Source organism: Pseudorasbora parva, chromosome 7 (genome assembly GCF_024679245.1).
Source record: "Pseudorasbora parva isolate DD20220531a chromosome 7, ASM2467924v1, whole genome shotgun sequence".
NCBI classification, from domain to species: domain Eukaryota; kingdom Metazoa; phylum Chordata; class Actinopteri; order Cypriniformes; family Gobionidae; genus Pseudorasbora; species Pseudorasbora parva.
The window spans coordinates 34,285,668-34,300,450 of NC_090178.1; the positions used below are offsets into that span (position 1 = coordinate 34,285,668).

Sequence of the window (14,783 nt, forward strand, 5' to 3'; positions counted from 1 at the left end):
TCTTTGTCTGTGTGTGTCTGTGTGTGTGTGTGGTTTTTTTGGGGGGGGGATTTCTTTCACAGAGCAGTTAAAGGTTTTATTCAGAAATTGCTTTTGGACTGACATCCATTTTTACATCTGTATTTGCTTGGAAGATTTAATAATACTGTTTTTACAGGTGATCACAATAGCGATGAAGGCTTCACGCAGAGAGCAGGCACTCTGTCAGTCCTCTGCTGCTCTCCTTGCCACTGTCTGCCTCTTCTGTGGGGACGAGGTCTCTCGACAGCAGTTCAGGAAGTCAGTGACTTTTCTCATTTGACTTGATTTAAAAAAATTCTCCTTCAAGCTGAGAATTATGGGAGCCCGTTTCTGCCACTAAAGAAAAAAAAAAAAAAAGAGTAATTGCAACTTTTATCTAAAAAAATCTGACTTTTTTTTTTTTTTTTTACAATTGCAAGTTATAAAGTCACAATTCTGAGAAATAAACTTGCAATTGCTAATTGTAAAGTCACAATTATAACTTTTTCTCAGTAAGAATTGTGACTATCACGCATTGCGAGTTTGTCTCAGAATTGTGACTTTACAACTTTAGTTGCAGTTACTCTTTTCATAGTTTTATTTAGTGGCGAAATCGGGCTTCCATAGAGAATTCTGTCAGTCTTAAAATGTTTAATAAATGGTTACAATCGACTTAATTTGTTTTTGAAAAATCTCTCTTATAGTCACCCAGACTGTCTTTATTTGCTAAAAAATACAGTTAAATGGTAATATTGGAATGTAAAAGTTCTGTTTTCTATTTTGAAAATATTTAGAAAATGTAATTTTATTCCCGTGATGGCAAAGTTGAAAGCTGACAGGCTTCAGTGTCATGTGATCCTTTGTAAATCATTATAATATGCTGTTCTGGTGCTCATCACAGGAATAAATTACATTTAAAGATGCAATTATAATAATTCACAATATAACTGTTTTTACTGTATTTTTATTAAATAAATGCAGCCCTGATGAGCAAAAACATAAAAAATTAATTCTTCCTATTTTTTGACTATTAATATCACGTTGTATGCATTTCATAATCACAACATGCCAATTATGGAAAACTACTGAAAAGAAAATATTTAAAGCTACACTGTGTAACTTTTTTAGTTTATTTTTAGCTAAAAACACTATACTACACTAACACTATTTTTAGCTAAAAAATATGTGCTCATTAATGTACATTTACTTCTTTCAAGTAATAAAGTCCCCGTAAGTTTATAATATGCCATTGAAAATACATACGGGTGAGGGGTTCAAATGCCGGTCGCCATGTTGCCCCTCCATCTTGAAAGTACATTAGCCAAAGAGGGACATACCCATAAATTCAAGCTTCGCCTTTCGCGTTTTAACACTCAATGGCACCGTGTCGAATGTGAAGAGGGGGATTGCCATGTTAATCTTGGACTAAATCGGCCACCGTAGGAGTTCAAACGAAATCAGAATTGAGAGGAACAGAAACTAATATTCACTGGATGGTCATATACCTTTTCACCACTAGATGGGGGAAAATATCACATAGTGTAGCTTTAAAGATGACATTTGAGTAATTTATGTACTTTTTAAATGTAAACATAATTGAAAACTAACCACATATTTTCTTGGAGGCTTTCTTCTAAATGAGCATGTTAGGTTGCCTCAGATTCAAAACACGGTTTTATCAAAAATGCTGCATGTAGCCATCTGTAATACATTAGAGACCTTTTTGGAAGTGAAATATAATTGCTAAATATATGCTTCACACTTACCAGCTGAGGATACTACCGCCTTGATATGCTTGTATTATAAATATTGAATTGATGTGAGTGGAAAGTGCATTTAGTTTTTTTTAGACTGTGTGTGATGGTAAAGAATGTTTTATCATTTTTGTTTTAATCCGTTTTTAAGGTTACTTCAAATCAAACCAGAAGCAGGAAATAGAGTACTGTCTGAGAACAGCTTATTGAAGAGTATCCCCTTTGATGAAATGTTCCTCGGTGAAGAGCAGGTTCAGGAGGGTAAGACAACCCAGACTGGCTCAAATTTAATTGCTTTTACTCAACTGACCCTGTTTGTGAATTTTGGCTTTATGATTGGTTCACTTTCAGCCTATGATCTGCCTCAGAGGCCAAATGAAGCTCAAATTTTCTATGGCAACATGAGCAAAGTGATGCTGTCATTGTTTGGCACTGTGGAAATGTCAGACTCTGGAGAGAGCGACCATATGGAGTCCATCAGACCTTCACAACGGCATGCTTCCGAGTCAGACAGGTAATCATCCTCAACAATAACATGGTGAACATAAACATATACTTTCAGACTTTACAGTGTTGTTGACATTGTGTAGTTCTCCATGCAGTGGTTTAGGGTCATCGGGCCGCTACATCAGTAATGTTTCCCTGGATGTGCTGCCAGTCAAAGGTCCTCCATTAAGCCCTTCAGGACCTGTGCCGAAACAAACCGAGCTAAACCTGGAGAGCACCTGGAGCATCAAGCCTGAACAGCTGGTTCTCACTGCACCCACTATCAGTAAGAAACATTTGAGATCAGGAATATGGTATTGAAAAAAACCTCAAGTGGTTTAAGTGTTGTTTTAACAATAGTTACTTGTTTGAAGCAAAGCAAATGCCTGTAGCATAGTGGGATCGAATGCTTCCCCCTCCAAATGTTATTTTCTGATGGTTTATTTGCAGATAGTGCAGCTGACACCAGGCATGTGCAAATACTGAACCGCTCAAACAGAGAACTGAGCTTTGAGCTGTCCTGGCCTGCCCACTGCCTTACCATCACCCCACAGCATGGAGTCATTGAACCTCAGTACGTGACTTGCATATAAACACAAGGAAAATCAATGAAACACAATCACCTTGACATTTTGTTCTTATATTTCATTTAAAGCACATAGCTGATATACTTTTTTTGAATTTCAACTAATTTATAGCCATTTTCCTTTCCTGTTTTCAGGAGCCACTTGCAAATCCTCATCAGTCCCAATCCATCTCTGGCAACTAAATCCTCCATGCTGCCCTGGAGTGGACAGATCTATGTACAGTGTGATAATCAACAGAAGGTGCTTGTTTCCCTCAAAACAAAATGTTAGGAATGTACATGTTTTCAAGGATTATCTCTAGTTTACAGAAGAAGTATGTGAACCGCTTGCAGAATCTGAAATGAAAGAATGCTTTTGATTTACCAAAGAGAATGATTTACCACAGTGAATCAAGTAGTGTGCTTGTTTGAAATCCTAGTAAAATCACATTTCAGCATTTCCGTTTCAGTCTGGCCGCTCAGGCAGAAAAGCTACACACAATCTGATTTAAAAAAAAAGCTACACAAAATCAGTAAAAGACAGTCAATCCTTTAGATCAGTTTCCAATCAGAGACAAATAATTGGATTTGAACTGACAGTGTGAACAGTTGCAGATGCATATGGAGCAAAGCACTCCACTGAGTGTAATCATGTAAATGTGCTTGGTTTAAAATAAATAAATAACAAATAAAATAAAAAAATCAGCTTATAAATTCTTCTGTACAAAATGTGGATGTATGTTACAGTGGGTACAAATAAAACATGGTGTTGCTGTCTCTGTAATGTCCATTCTAATGTCTCTTTCTCTGAAGTCTATTAAAGTCCAGATACGGCAAGATCTAGCCATGGACGTCTCTGCCACTGGCTGTGCCACGGACCGCTCTCTATGCCCACTACCCCCTCAGGCTGAGACCCCTACCTTACCAGGACAGAAATCTCAGAACAGCAGTGTCCAACCTCAGGTTGAGATCAAGAACCGAACCTTGGTCTTTCCACCCACGGCCTCTGGAGAGTCATCTGGTAACTTTAGAACGTGCCATCTGAACATGATCATAACACAAAATTATGAAACATATTTTTTATTAAGACTAAAGGCCCATTTGTCACCTCTTATCGTTGGTCGTCTCGTTAATTTTCTCAAAAATCACCTGTTATTATTTGTCCAGTAACAGGATTTTGATCAGTTTGAGACAGAACTGTCAATAAATTCTGAAATCGTAGCATATTAAAATTGTGTACGGTGAACTTTTTTTTGTACAGAATGTTCTCTGGAGGTGGAAAATCACGGAGAGGAGGTGAGGTGGTACCTCTCTTCATTTGCTCCTCCATATGTGAAGGTGTGTGATTTGTTTGCACTTGTGTAAGAATTTCGATACCCTTTCATTCCTGAGGGATTTATTGATTTTTCACTTTCTCTCTTGTCTTTTCAGGGTGTTGATAGCAGTGGAGATGTTTATCGTGCCACATACTCCGCCTTCAGATGTGAGAAGGTATCTGGGACTTTGGGGATTCAAGAGAGGATGAAGGTAGAGCTGTGTGACAATATCATCTCGTCTCTCACCGATCGAATGCGATTTCACATGATTAACTGGGTTTGTTGGTTGTTGTTGTTGTTGTTGTTGTTGTTGTTTTAAAGGTTCCAATCACTTTCCTCCCACGGGACCGAGGAGATTATGCCCAGTTTTGGGATTTGGAATGCCACCCAGTAGCCAAACCTCAGCACAAGAGCCGTGTTCGCTTCCAGCTGTGCGGCACTGTGAGTCTCTTAAATGCAGTGTTTTTAAGTTTGTGTCTTTTATAACCAGACTGAACTAATGCAACTCTCATTAAATTTGCTTGCTAATCACATGGGCTGTTAGCTGAAAGTGCTTTTTCAGTGATGCATTAATCACAGTGAGACTGAAAGAGTAATGCATGAACAATACTCCAATTGGGAATGGTAGTGTAGTCTTTCACAGTTGAGTTTTATTCATTTGTGTGTGCAGGGAATAAGAGCAGGAGAAGGATCGAGTGTTAAAGAAAATTGCTCCTTGGTGAAAACTGAAGCCACTGTGAAGAACAGGAAGAGACTGGAGTCTGCGGGCTCAAAGACCGGGTAAGAGTGTTTTTTTTCATACTACTGACTGTGTCTTATTAACATGCAGAACTCTGCACTACAAATGAATTTAAATCAATCTATAGAGGAAGATTTAACTTTCCCCTCTAAGACATTTCATAGGGCATATATTTTTATTTAGATCTTCAACTGAGACCCAAAAGAGGGGAGTGTATGCACCCCAAAGCCTGTACACATTTCCTGCCACACGTGTGGGCGTCACCAGCACACTGAAGGTTAACTTCAGAAATAACTCGTCCAACACGCATGAGGTGAGATTGCCGCGCTGCATGAATGGCCTTCAAAGTAGTCACGAGGCATTTGTAAAGAGGCAACAACTAAACATTTCTGAAGTGTCTGTATTGATTGAAGTTCTGTTTCTATGGGGAAAATACATTGATATTTCACTGAGCAATTATTTACATATAAAGTACATTCAAGTCTAATGGCTTGTTTACACCAATGACGATAACTATAAAGCTAGCAATTGAAGATATAGTTCTAAATATCTTTCTCAATATTAAAAAATAGCAGAGTTCACACTACAGCTATAAAGAAGGTAAAGAGAAACAATATTGTTGGAATCATCATCATCTTCTGCTTATCCGGGGCCGGGTCACAGGGGCAACAGTCTAAGTAGAGATGCTCAAACTTCCCTCTCCCTAGACACTTCCTCCAGCTCTTCTGGGAGAATACAGAGGTGTTTCCAGGCCAGCCGGGAGACATACTCCCTCTACTGTCTTTCCCAGTCTTCTCCTATTGGGATATGCCTGGAACACTTCTCTGGGAAAGTGTCCAGGAAGCATCTGAAATAGATGCTTGAGCCACCTCATATGGCTCCTCTCGATGTGGAGGAGCAAAGGCTCTACCCTGAGCTCCTCCCGAGAGACCGAGCTTCTTATTCTATCTCTAAGGGAGCGCCCAGCCACCCTGCAGAGAAAGCTCATTTAGGCTGCTTTCAGGATCTTGTTCTTTTGGTCATGACCATCGGTGAGAGTAGGAACGTAGATCAACCGGTAAATTAAGAGCTTCCTCTTCACCACAACAGACCAGTACATCGACTGCATTACTGCAGAAGCTGCACCTATCCGTCTGTTGATCTCCCATTCCATCCTTCCCTCACTAATGTACAAGACCCCAAGATACTTGAACTCCTCCACTTGAAGCAGGAACTCTCCACCAACCTAAAGAGGGCAAGCCACCTTTTCCCAACTGAGAAGCATCGGACTTGGAGAAGCTGATTCTCATTCCTGACACTTAACACTCGGCTGCAAACTGTCCCAGTGCACACGGAAAGGTCCCGGTCTGAAGAGGCCAACACCACATCATCTGCAAAAAGAAAAAGCCCCTGGCTGCACCTAGATATTTTGTCCAAAAAAATGATGAACAGAACTGGTGACTAAGGGCAGCCCTGCCGGAGCCCAACACGTCTGACTTCTTGCCGGCAGTGCGAACCAAGCTCCTGCACTGGTTGTACAGGGACCAAACAGACCCCATACTCCCAGAGCACCCCCCGCAGGGCGCCGCGAGGGACACAATCGAATGCCTTCTCCAAATCCAGAATCTCCAAAAAGTACATGTGGATTGGTTGGGCAAACTCCCATGAACCCTCCTACATAGAGCTGGTCCAGTGTTCCACAACCGGGATGAAAACCACACTGTTACTCCTGAATCTGAGGTTCCACTGTCAGCAGAGTTCTCCTCTCCATAGACTTTTTTGTTGTTATCGTTCCGTGGTATCGTTGGAATCCCTCTCAGAATGCTTTTATGCAGCTGATGAACGATAAAAACATTGACAGCCAATCAGAATCCGTGATCATATCATAAACCAAATGTTAGCGCCTGCTTGTGTGGACGCTAAGATAGTTATCGTTCTTGGTGTGAACAACTTCAGTCACTAAGTAGTAATTGCACGTTGATGTGTGCAGTGTTATTATTGCTGTACCTAAATGTTTGGCATGAGACTTATTTTGAGCTTTTCTAATTAACTTGCAGCTAAAATTCATAAGTCCTAAAGAGCCTTTCCACATCAAGCATTCAAATTATTCTCTAAGGTGAGTTCAATTCTCTCTCGCTTATTCTCTAGTAGTAGTAGGTCTTACTGTTTGCTCAAGCCAATTTAAGAAATGATTAGCAAGTAGAGAGATTTTATTAAAGCATCCCATGTCACTTGCTGCCAATGCCTGATGTGAAGGCTCTGATTCTGAGCTCAGCCACAGGTCATTTTATTTTATTTTATTTTGTGGTTTGTAGCACTATATGCATGTGTTTGTGAGTGTGTGTGTGTGGTGTTATAAACCAATTTGATTTTGGGTTTAATTTAGACTCCATTAAATATTTCATATGAAGTTATGCATTCCACATCAGTTGGTCATGTGATTTTTCTGGTCATGTGTGCTTTTATACCTGAATGTTTTCAAGCATTTGAACCTTTTCATGTGCCTTTCCAGATCACAACACTACATCAACCTCCCTGTGCAGTTCGCGCCGGCCTCTGCGGGCCAGTTTTCCGGCACTCTACTCGTACAGACGGACACAGACGCTAAACTCGCCATAGAGCTCTTTGGAGAAGCCTTGCCATGAAGCTCAACACATACCTGCTCACCGCCAGCAGAGGCCACTGCAAGACGAAGCTAATAATGAGGAGACATACTTGAACCTTTTTTCTTCTAAATGCTTTGCAAAAGAATGTCAAGCTTTGTGTTTTCCCCAATCCTTAGTTTTTATAGCTGTCAACTATCAGCATATACTTACAGCCTTTTGGATACAAGCACCATGCAATATGGGTATTATATATCCAGCATCACAACTTAACATTTGTCATCATTTTTATGTTTGCCACAGTTTATCACCTTTGAATCACTTTTGTAATGCCTGTCAGTGTTTCTGCCATTTTCTACATTGTTGTAAGAATGTGTTTGATTTTGTGTAACTGTTAACATGAGCTCACCTGTTGATTGAAGCGTTATCACATAATGAGATGGGACAAATATTTTAAAGGATTTGAATCACCATTAGTTGAAGATTGCACATGCTCTGTCCAGCAGCACAAATAGTTTTTTTGTTTTGTTTTTTGTCTATGTTGTAGGTATTTATTTTAAATCAGTTCTTGATTAATAAAAATTATAATTTTATATATTGGTGAATTGTCTTCCACTATCGTGTATCATACATTTACAATTTAATTTGAGGGTTTTTCTCCTCCACAATGAAAAGTTTTAATAATAATAACAATTAAATAAAATGGGCCATTTTAGTGAAATTGGTGACATTTGCTTGTTATATATATATATATATATATATATATATATATATATATATATATATATATATATATATGAAGTGTATTTTAATTAACACAACTGTATGAATTGTAAACCAAACACAACTTAAGTGGTTTAACTTTATTTATTTATTTAGAAAAGTTTCAATTTTCAGGATTGGTATAATATGCAGACATCAATGTTTAATATATACCACTTTTCTGAGGCACAACAGATCTCAGCTTTGATAAATAATTTGGATGGGGAAGCAAAGAGGGAAGTGTTTGCCAGCAGATATTATTATTTTTGAAAAGTAGTTATGGAGACAGTAACTCCTTTGGGCCCAGTTTTTTACTCTGAAACAAAGGCCCGATGAGAATCTTAGTTTGCTTTGGCTCTTAAAGAATTGAGTAATGGTTGGAGAATAGGAATGGTGGTACCATTGTCGGTGATGTCTTGTGTGATCAATTTATTTTAGGACTCTGTGATGCAGCATTGTGTCGGGAACTTCGGGGTTAGAGCAGCTCCTGGGAGTTCTTTTGCAGAAGTTAATCAAGAAGCAATTCTACAAGCAGAGGAGTTTGAGGTGGTGAGTCAAGCAGTGCAACCCTTAAAATCAGACCCAGAAACATCAAAATTGGTTGAGGAGATTAAACAGAAGGTTTTTCTGCGGTTAAAAGGAGAGATAAAGGAAATGGTTGCTGGAATGAGGGAGTGCAGAACTTGAGGCCCAACAGTGATAATGCAAGACCTAGGTATGAGTTGAGGAGGGGTCAGAGACGCTCGGATCAAATTGTCAGAGATTTTCTTATGACGCACTGGGGATAGTTGTGTGGGATCAGAAGGTGAAATGCAGGTTAATGTGTGGCATCTGTTAAAGTTTGCTGACGAGTCAGGACAGATACATTCAATTTATTGGCCGCAGGGACGATGAAAAACGATACCGGCACAACCAGAGGTAGTGATAGAGGCCTGTGCACGTGTATGTCCTGATAGGAAGGATTAGGTGTGTTTAGTAGAACCTATCAAGATGTATTGCCGGGCCAGCTATTGGTAGCAAGATCACTGAGCAGTTTCAAAAAGGGATAGTTATGATTATGTAGTGATTTTACTTTTGTCCACCCAAGGACACTAAGTACGGTAGTGATTGGTACTCACATCACCGCTGACGTTGTGATTTTTGGATCACACGTCACTTAAGGTGTGGTTATGAGATGATCAGATGACACCCTTTTCCCACTCATAGTTTGGGACACTAGTCAAGGTCTTTTGCCTTGGCTGTATGAGAACACTCCAGACTGTCCAGTCATTTTGAATAAATGTAAATGTTGAGAAATGTAAATGGGAAAGTTGGTCAGCTGATTTATCTGAAAGACTGGAGAGATTTCTAACTTGTAGAGCCTCTTTTGTATTATCAGCACAAGGAAGACACAATTTTAATAAAATAGATTTTATTAACAAAAGATAAACAGAACAACTAACAAAACGACTAAATGAATGATAAAGGAATAAAGTGTGTAAGGTGCATAAAATACATGTGATTAAGTTGAGTGAAGAGTTGTTGTTTTTTCGGCTGTTCCCTTCAGGGGTCGCCACAGCGAATCATCTGCCTCCATCTAGTCCTATCCTCTGTATCCTCTTCTCTTAGACTACCTTGATGTCCTCCTTCACTATGTCCTCAAACCATCTCAACCTGGCCTCTCTAACTTTGTCTCCAAAACATCTCTCATGTGCTGTCCCTCTGATGTACTCATTCCTGATCCTATCCATTCTCGTCACTCCCAAAGAGAACCTCAACATCTTCAGCTCTGCTACCTCTAGCTCTTCCTCCTGTCTTTTCCTCAGTGCAACTGTGTACAGGACTGTTGTTTCTCTGAAACTAAGGTGAAGAACCTTATTATGCATCAAACAAATAAACAACAGACTTTTTGTTATTAATAGCATCCGTTATATTACCTCTAATGTGAATTGGGAAATCATATACTAATAATATACAACAATGCCAAGGTCTCTAGAAAGAGGTTTGGTAGAGCGATATTTTCATTTGGTTGAGTAAGCAGTCCGATGGTGATGACTTCTTCCACTGGTTGTGCTGGGAGACAATGCAGCAGGGAAAGGAGCTGGAATCCATTTCAACAGCCTTGAACACAAAGATCTGTGGGATGCTGATCTCCTGGAGCACCAAAGGGTCCTAAAATCTGGAACACGCAGATAAGGCCCTGAAGTAGGTGCAGTGCAGAATGTCATTCATCTGGAACGTGCAGACAAAGGAACCTTGAAGTGAAGGTTTGCTCTCCTGAGCTTAACCTTGTTGCATATGTCTCTGTGTGTCTTCTGCCTCTTTGGGCCAGACACTCAGAAGTTGGTCAATCCGCTCTGGTCTCTCTAGCATGGAGACTTGGGATGTGCTTTAGTCATCTTGCTGGACTAAAACGCTGAACGTAGTGTTGGTTAATGTCTCTTTCCTCACAGGCTCACAAGCTGTAGACTCAGATCCTCAGAGCTTGTGTTGTCTCTCTGGTTAAACCAGAGGCTCAGAACTTGGTTGTTCTGTCACAGTCTAATCCTCGCCGGACAGACTCAGAAGTTGGTGAACTGTTAGACTTAGGGAGACTTAGAACATGGAGTGTCTGTTAAAAGAGCACCTTTATCACTTTCCGATGAGGAGGAGATTGCAATTTTGCACTTCTCCATTCCACTGTTGCGATTGGCTGCTGGCATCACAGTGTGGCTTCATTGAATTTAAAATGATCATAGCTCCTTCCTTCCAAAAAATAATTACTTTTATTACCCTTATTGTTATATCATTATTTATACTCATTATAGATGAGTGTAAATATCATCTCTGTTTCTTTCCTTTTACAGAATTTAGTCTGGTGGCCTTATTTGCCACGTTTTCAACACCTTATGGGTGAGCGGACACAGTTATGTGCAAAAGTCAAAAGTTTCAGTCAATCTCATGTCAATCTTGAGTACCTATAGATTAGTATTGCATCCTTCATATCTCTGAAAAGTCTTTAGTTTTATTATATTTATAAAAGAAATATAGGCTGTACCGAGTCTTTCCGGAAAAAAACGAGCGGCTGGAGGCGTATCGTGTGGGCGGAGCTAAAGAATGACGAGTGCGCACAAAGCGGTGACGTCCTCAAGCGTGGAGAAAAAAAACGCTACCCTAAATAAACCATGGCTCATCTAATACATATATGATCCAGAATCAGATCCGGAGGCTGAAATAAATTGAACAGGAGAAACAGCAGCAGCAGGACGTCCGTCTCTGTGGTATGTACAGTATTTGGTGGCCTGCCAACATTTGTGTGTCTTTACTCGCAGTTTATGAGGACATGATTCGGTTTATGGACTACTGTATGCGACTAAACCTTAGCAGTAGCAAGAAAAACGGTTTTGCATGTCAGACTAGTGTAACGTTATACATAGAACAACAATGGAGTAACGCTTTGTGAGAACGCTAGGTTTATGTTTGAGTGGTTTTACAATAAACAAACTGACACCTGTAGTTGTCAGCTAAACAAATGTATTTAAACACACACCATAGATCGCATGCTCCATTGATAAATTAACTAACATTATACACGATCGTGTTGTTTACTGATGTTTACTTACGCAACAATAGCCAACAACATAGACATTTGAAGCAGTTTTACTTACCGCCTGCTTCCAAAGCACGACCGTGAACCTTTATCACTGGGACCGCTCCGTCAAAGACACACTTCTTTGGTAACTGTTGATTTCGTGAAGTCCTGTGACAGCAGTGACTTTGGAGATCCACTTTGCGATGCGACTGAAGCGATGTTGTGATGCTTCTCGTCATTTCTGTGTTCAAACCGGTTCAAATGCAGCGTTGCCTTCCCGGAATGCTGTGCTGAAGCGTTGAAGTCGCTTGATGTCACCCATAGGAATAAAGTGGAGCACGCCGTGACCATACGGCGAGTCAGAAGTGTTCATGGATGACTGGATCTGCACCTTGAGAGAGTGTTTACGGGCGTGCATTTCCTCTCTCGCTCTAGTCACGCGCGCGCGCACCCTACCGGGAGAAGAGCCCGCATGGCCCATACAAGGACCTTCCACTCTATCGACGTCAAGCCGAGCCATACTCGAAAAAAACTCTCCAAAACTTGTGAGAAATCGGAAGGAGTATTTTTGATACAGAAATACTCCATCAAACATCTAACATTAGTTTTTGAAACTTTGTCTATGTCTGGGATTTTTCCTGTGGGTTTAATGACCCCCCACCCATTTTACTCTCCATTAATAAGCACTAACATCTAGAAATTTGATTTTCTCTTGTTCTCAATTCAGTTGCTGTTTAATTTTCTAAACAGAATTAAAACATTGCTGCCCATTTCCTTAAGTTCTGCAGATTTCTTTGAATTGCCGGCTTCAAAGCAGAGCTGCTTACAGCCTTTGCTCTTTCGTTTCAAAATCTTTATCCGGACTCATCAAGTTAATGATCATGTCACTCAAATTTTTAGCTCTAATTTAGTTAACACAAATTGGCTTCATCAAAGTTCTCACCAGCGATCTTTAAGCAGCTGTGGCTTCTGTGTGACGAGACAATGTTTTCTTTTTTCCCTGTTATCTGCTTCACGTAGCACATTTCTCATTTCTCACACACATTTCCCACAACAGCTCTTCGATTTATCTCCCCTCTTCAATAGACTCTCAGCATTCCCTCTTTTGGGAAACATGATATTTTTGTAATTTTACAAAATACCAGTGTATCATATTCTGCTAGCTTGTTTTTGGGATTTCCCCATATTGGTCTTTTTCCCCATTTTTTGAGTTATCAGCTTAGTGGTGTGTATGTAAACGCACCCATTGTTGCTCGGTTTGGATCTTCTCTCCTTCTTTTGAGGCCTACATTGCTCATCTGGACTTTGGTTTGAAAGTTAAACCTACTAAGTGCTTTCTCTTCCAGCATGAAGTACATTATTTAGGTCGCGTGATTGCAGAAGGAGGGGTGTCACCAGACACAGAGAAGTTGTGAGCAGTGGAGGCCTGGACAACTCCTCAAAATATTACTCAACTGCGTGCTTTCCTGGGCGTAGCAGGTTATTATAGATGTTTTATTAAAAACTTTACCCAGATCGCTTGAACTCAATGATGTAGGGGACATCAAAACGACATACCTGAATGGACACAGGTAAACAAGACTGCTGGGCATGGGAAGAGGCACAGGACATGGCATTTAAGAAAATAAAGGAGGGTCCCCTACAAGCACCCATACTGGCTTATGCTGATTTTCAGTTGCCATTTTGTTGTACACCTACGCCAGCCAGACAGGCTTGAAGCAGTGCTAGCACAGGTACAGGAGGGGAGGAAGAAGGTGATTTCTTATGCAAGCAGAAGCCTCCGCCCAACAGAAAGAAATTATAAAAACTACAGCTCATTCAATCTACTTTAGGGAATACGCTTGGTCAACATGGTCAATGCTTTTCATGGTCACACTACCTCTTCAACCTCCGGGGAATGAATCAGTCGTTTTACAAAAATGCAGAACTGAGGAGAGTCTGCTGGTATCTTGGGCTTTGTATCCCAAGAGAACGTAACAGAGCTCAAAATAAAACCAGAATCAAGTAGACATTAGCTTGGCTGGTTGGCTTTTGAGAGATGACGAGAACGGAGGGGTTTAAATGTTGTAAAATCAACACGGAGATGGTATGTAGGGTATTTTATTGAACAGTTAAACTGCCATGTAGCTCTCAAACAGAGTTGTTAATTTCACTTGTTTTGTCTGAATGCTAGGGTATGGGGGTGACGTCATGATCGACGAAGTTGTCACTGAGGCACTAACAGATTTTCGGGGGATTTTTGGGAGCAGATGATTCGGATGATTCGCGTGTCAAACCACCAGACTGCTGAAATCACGTGACATTGGCGATCCGAATCATGTATCGATACACTGATTCATAACGTTTGAAACTTTGTTTTGAAATCGGCCCATCACTATAAGTCGTTAATTATTTTTATTTTTTAAATTGCCCACAAAAACTATTCTCATCGCTTCATAAAATGATTGTACAGTCACTGTAGTGAGATGGGCTTTGTAACGACGTCTTTAGTGCCTTTATGGGTCTTGAGAGAGGAAATGACATTGGTGTCAATGAAGGCCTTTCTGAACCATCGGATTTCAACAAAAATATCTTCATTTGTGTTCTGAAGATGAACGGGTGTCGAACTACACAAGGGTAAAAGTAATTAATGACAGATTTTTCAGTTTTGGGTGAACTAAACCCTTTAAACAGTACAAAAAAAAAAAAAGACGGGGCAAATCAAATATTGTTATGGTAGGCCTACATAATGCATCAAAATGCAATGTCATCAGTTTGCCTAAATTAGAACACAGAACGTTCATATGTTTTACGCACCATTTACTCGTGGCAGCGAGCAGGTGTAAATTTCTTTCGTACCAACTAACATTTGGAAAATACGAACACTTTTGTGAATCTGAAAATTTACTTCAGAGCGGCTTTACGGACGATTTACACACAAATTCGTTCTGCTCGTGTTTCATGAATGAGACCCAATGTTCAGTCTCTTTCTCATTTTTGGGTTCGGCATTCTGTAACGCTCAGGTTCTAGGAAGATGATGATGAAGTTG

The 14,783-nt window shown here is 40.1% G+C and overlaps 1 protein-coding gene across 3 annotated transcripts in view; it reads left to right on the forward strand.

The window, feature by feature from the left end:
• cep192 (centrosomal protein 192) overlaps nucleotides 1–8,035 on the forward strand; it is a 60,300-nt gene extending 52,265 nt beyond the window's left edge. For 2 of the 3 annotated variants that reach the window (XM_067449182.1, XM_067449184.1), the window contains 14 exons: nucleotides 158–279; nucleotides 1,906–2,015; nucleotides 2,106–2,268; nucleotides 2,345–2,526; nucleotides 2,691–2,814; nucleotides 2,962–3,067; nucleotides 3,619–3,826; nucleotides 4,067–4,143; nucleotides 4,237–4,332; nucleotides 4,443–4,562; nucleotides 4,792–4,901; nucleotides 5,044–5,173; nucleotides 6,897–6,955; nucleotides 7,352–8,035. In XM_067449182.1, the coding sequence (XP_067305283.1) occupies nucleotides 158–279; nucleotides 1,906–2,015; nucleotides 2,106–2,268; nucleotides 2,345–2,526; nucleotides 2,691–2,814; nucleotides 2,962–3,067; nucleotides 3,619–3,826; nucleotides 4,067–4,143; nucleotides 4,237–4,332; nucleotides 4,443–4,562; nucleotides 4,792–4,901; nucleotides 5,044–5,173; nucleotides 6,897–6,955; nucleotides 7,352–7,484 (1,740 nt within the window). In that variant the 3' untranslated portion in view covers nucleotides 7,485–8,035. The remainder of the gene's footprint in view (nucleotides 1–157; nucleotides 280–1,905; nucleotides 2,016–2,105; nucleotides 2,269–2,344; nucleotides 2,527–2,690; nucleotides 2,815–2,961; nucleotides 3,068–3,618; nucleotides 3,827–4,066; nucleotides 4,144–4,236; nucleotides 4,333–4,442; nucleotides 4,563–4,791; nucleotides 4,902–5,043; nucleotides 5,174–6,896; nucleotides 6,956–7,351) is intronic. The other variant, XM_067449183.1, reaches the window with a different exon arrangement.
• The last annotated feature ends 6,748 nt before the right edge of the window (nucleotides 8,036–14,783 follow it).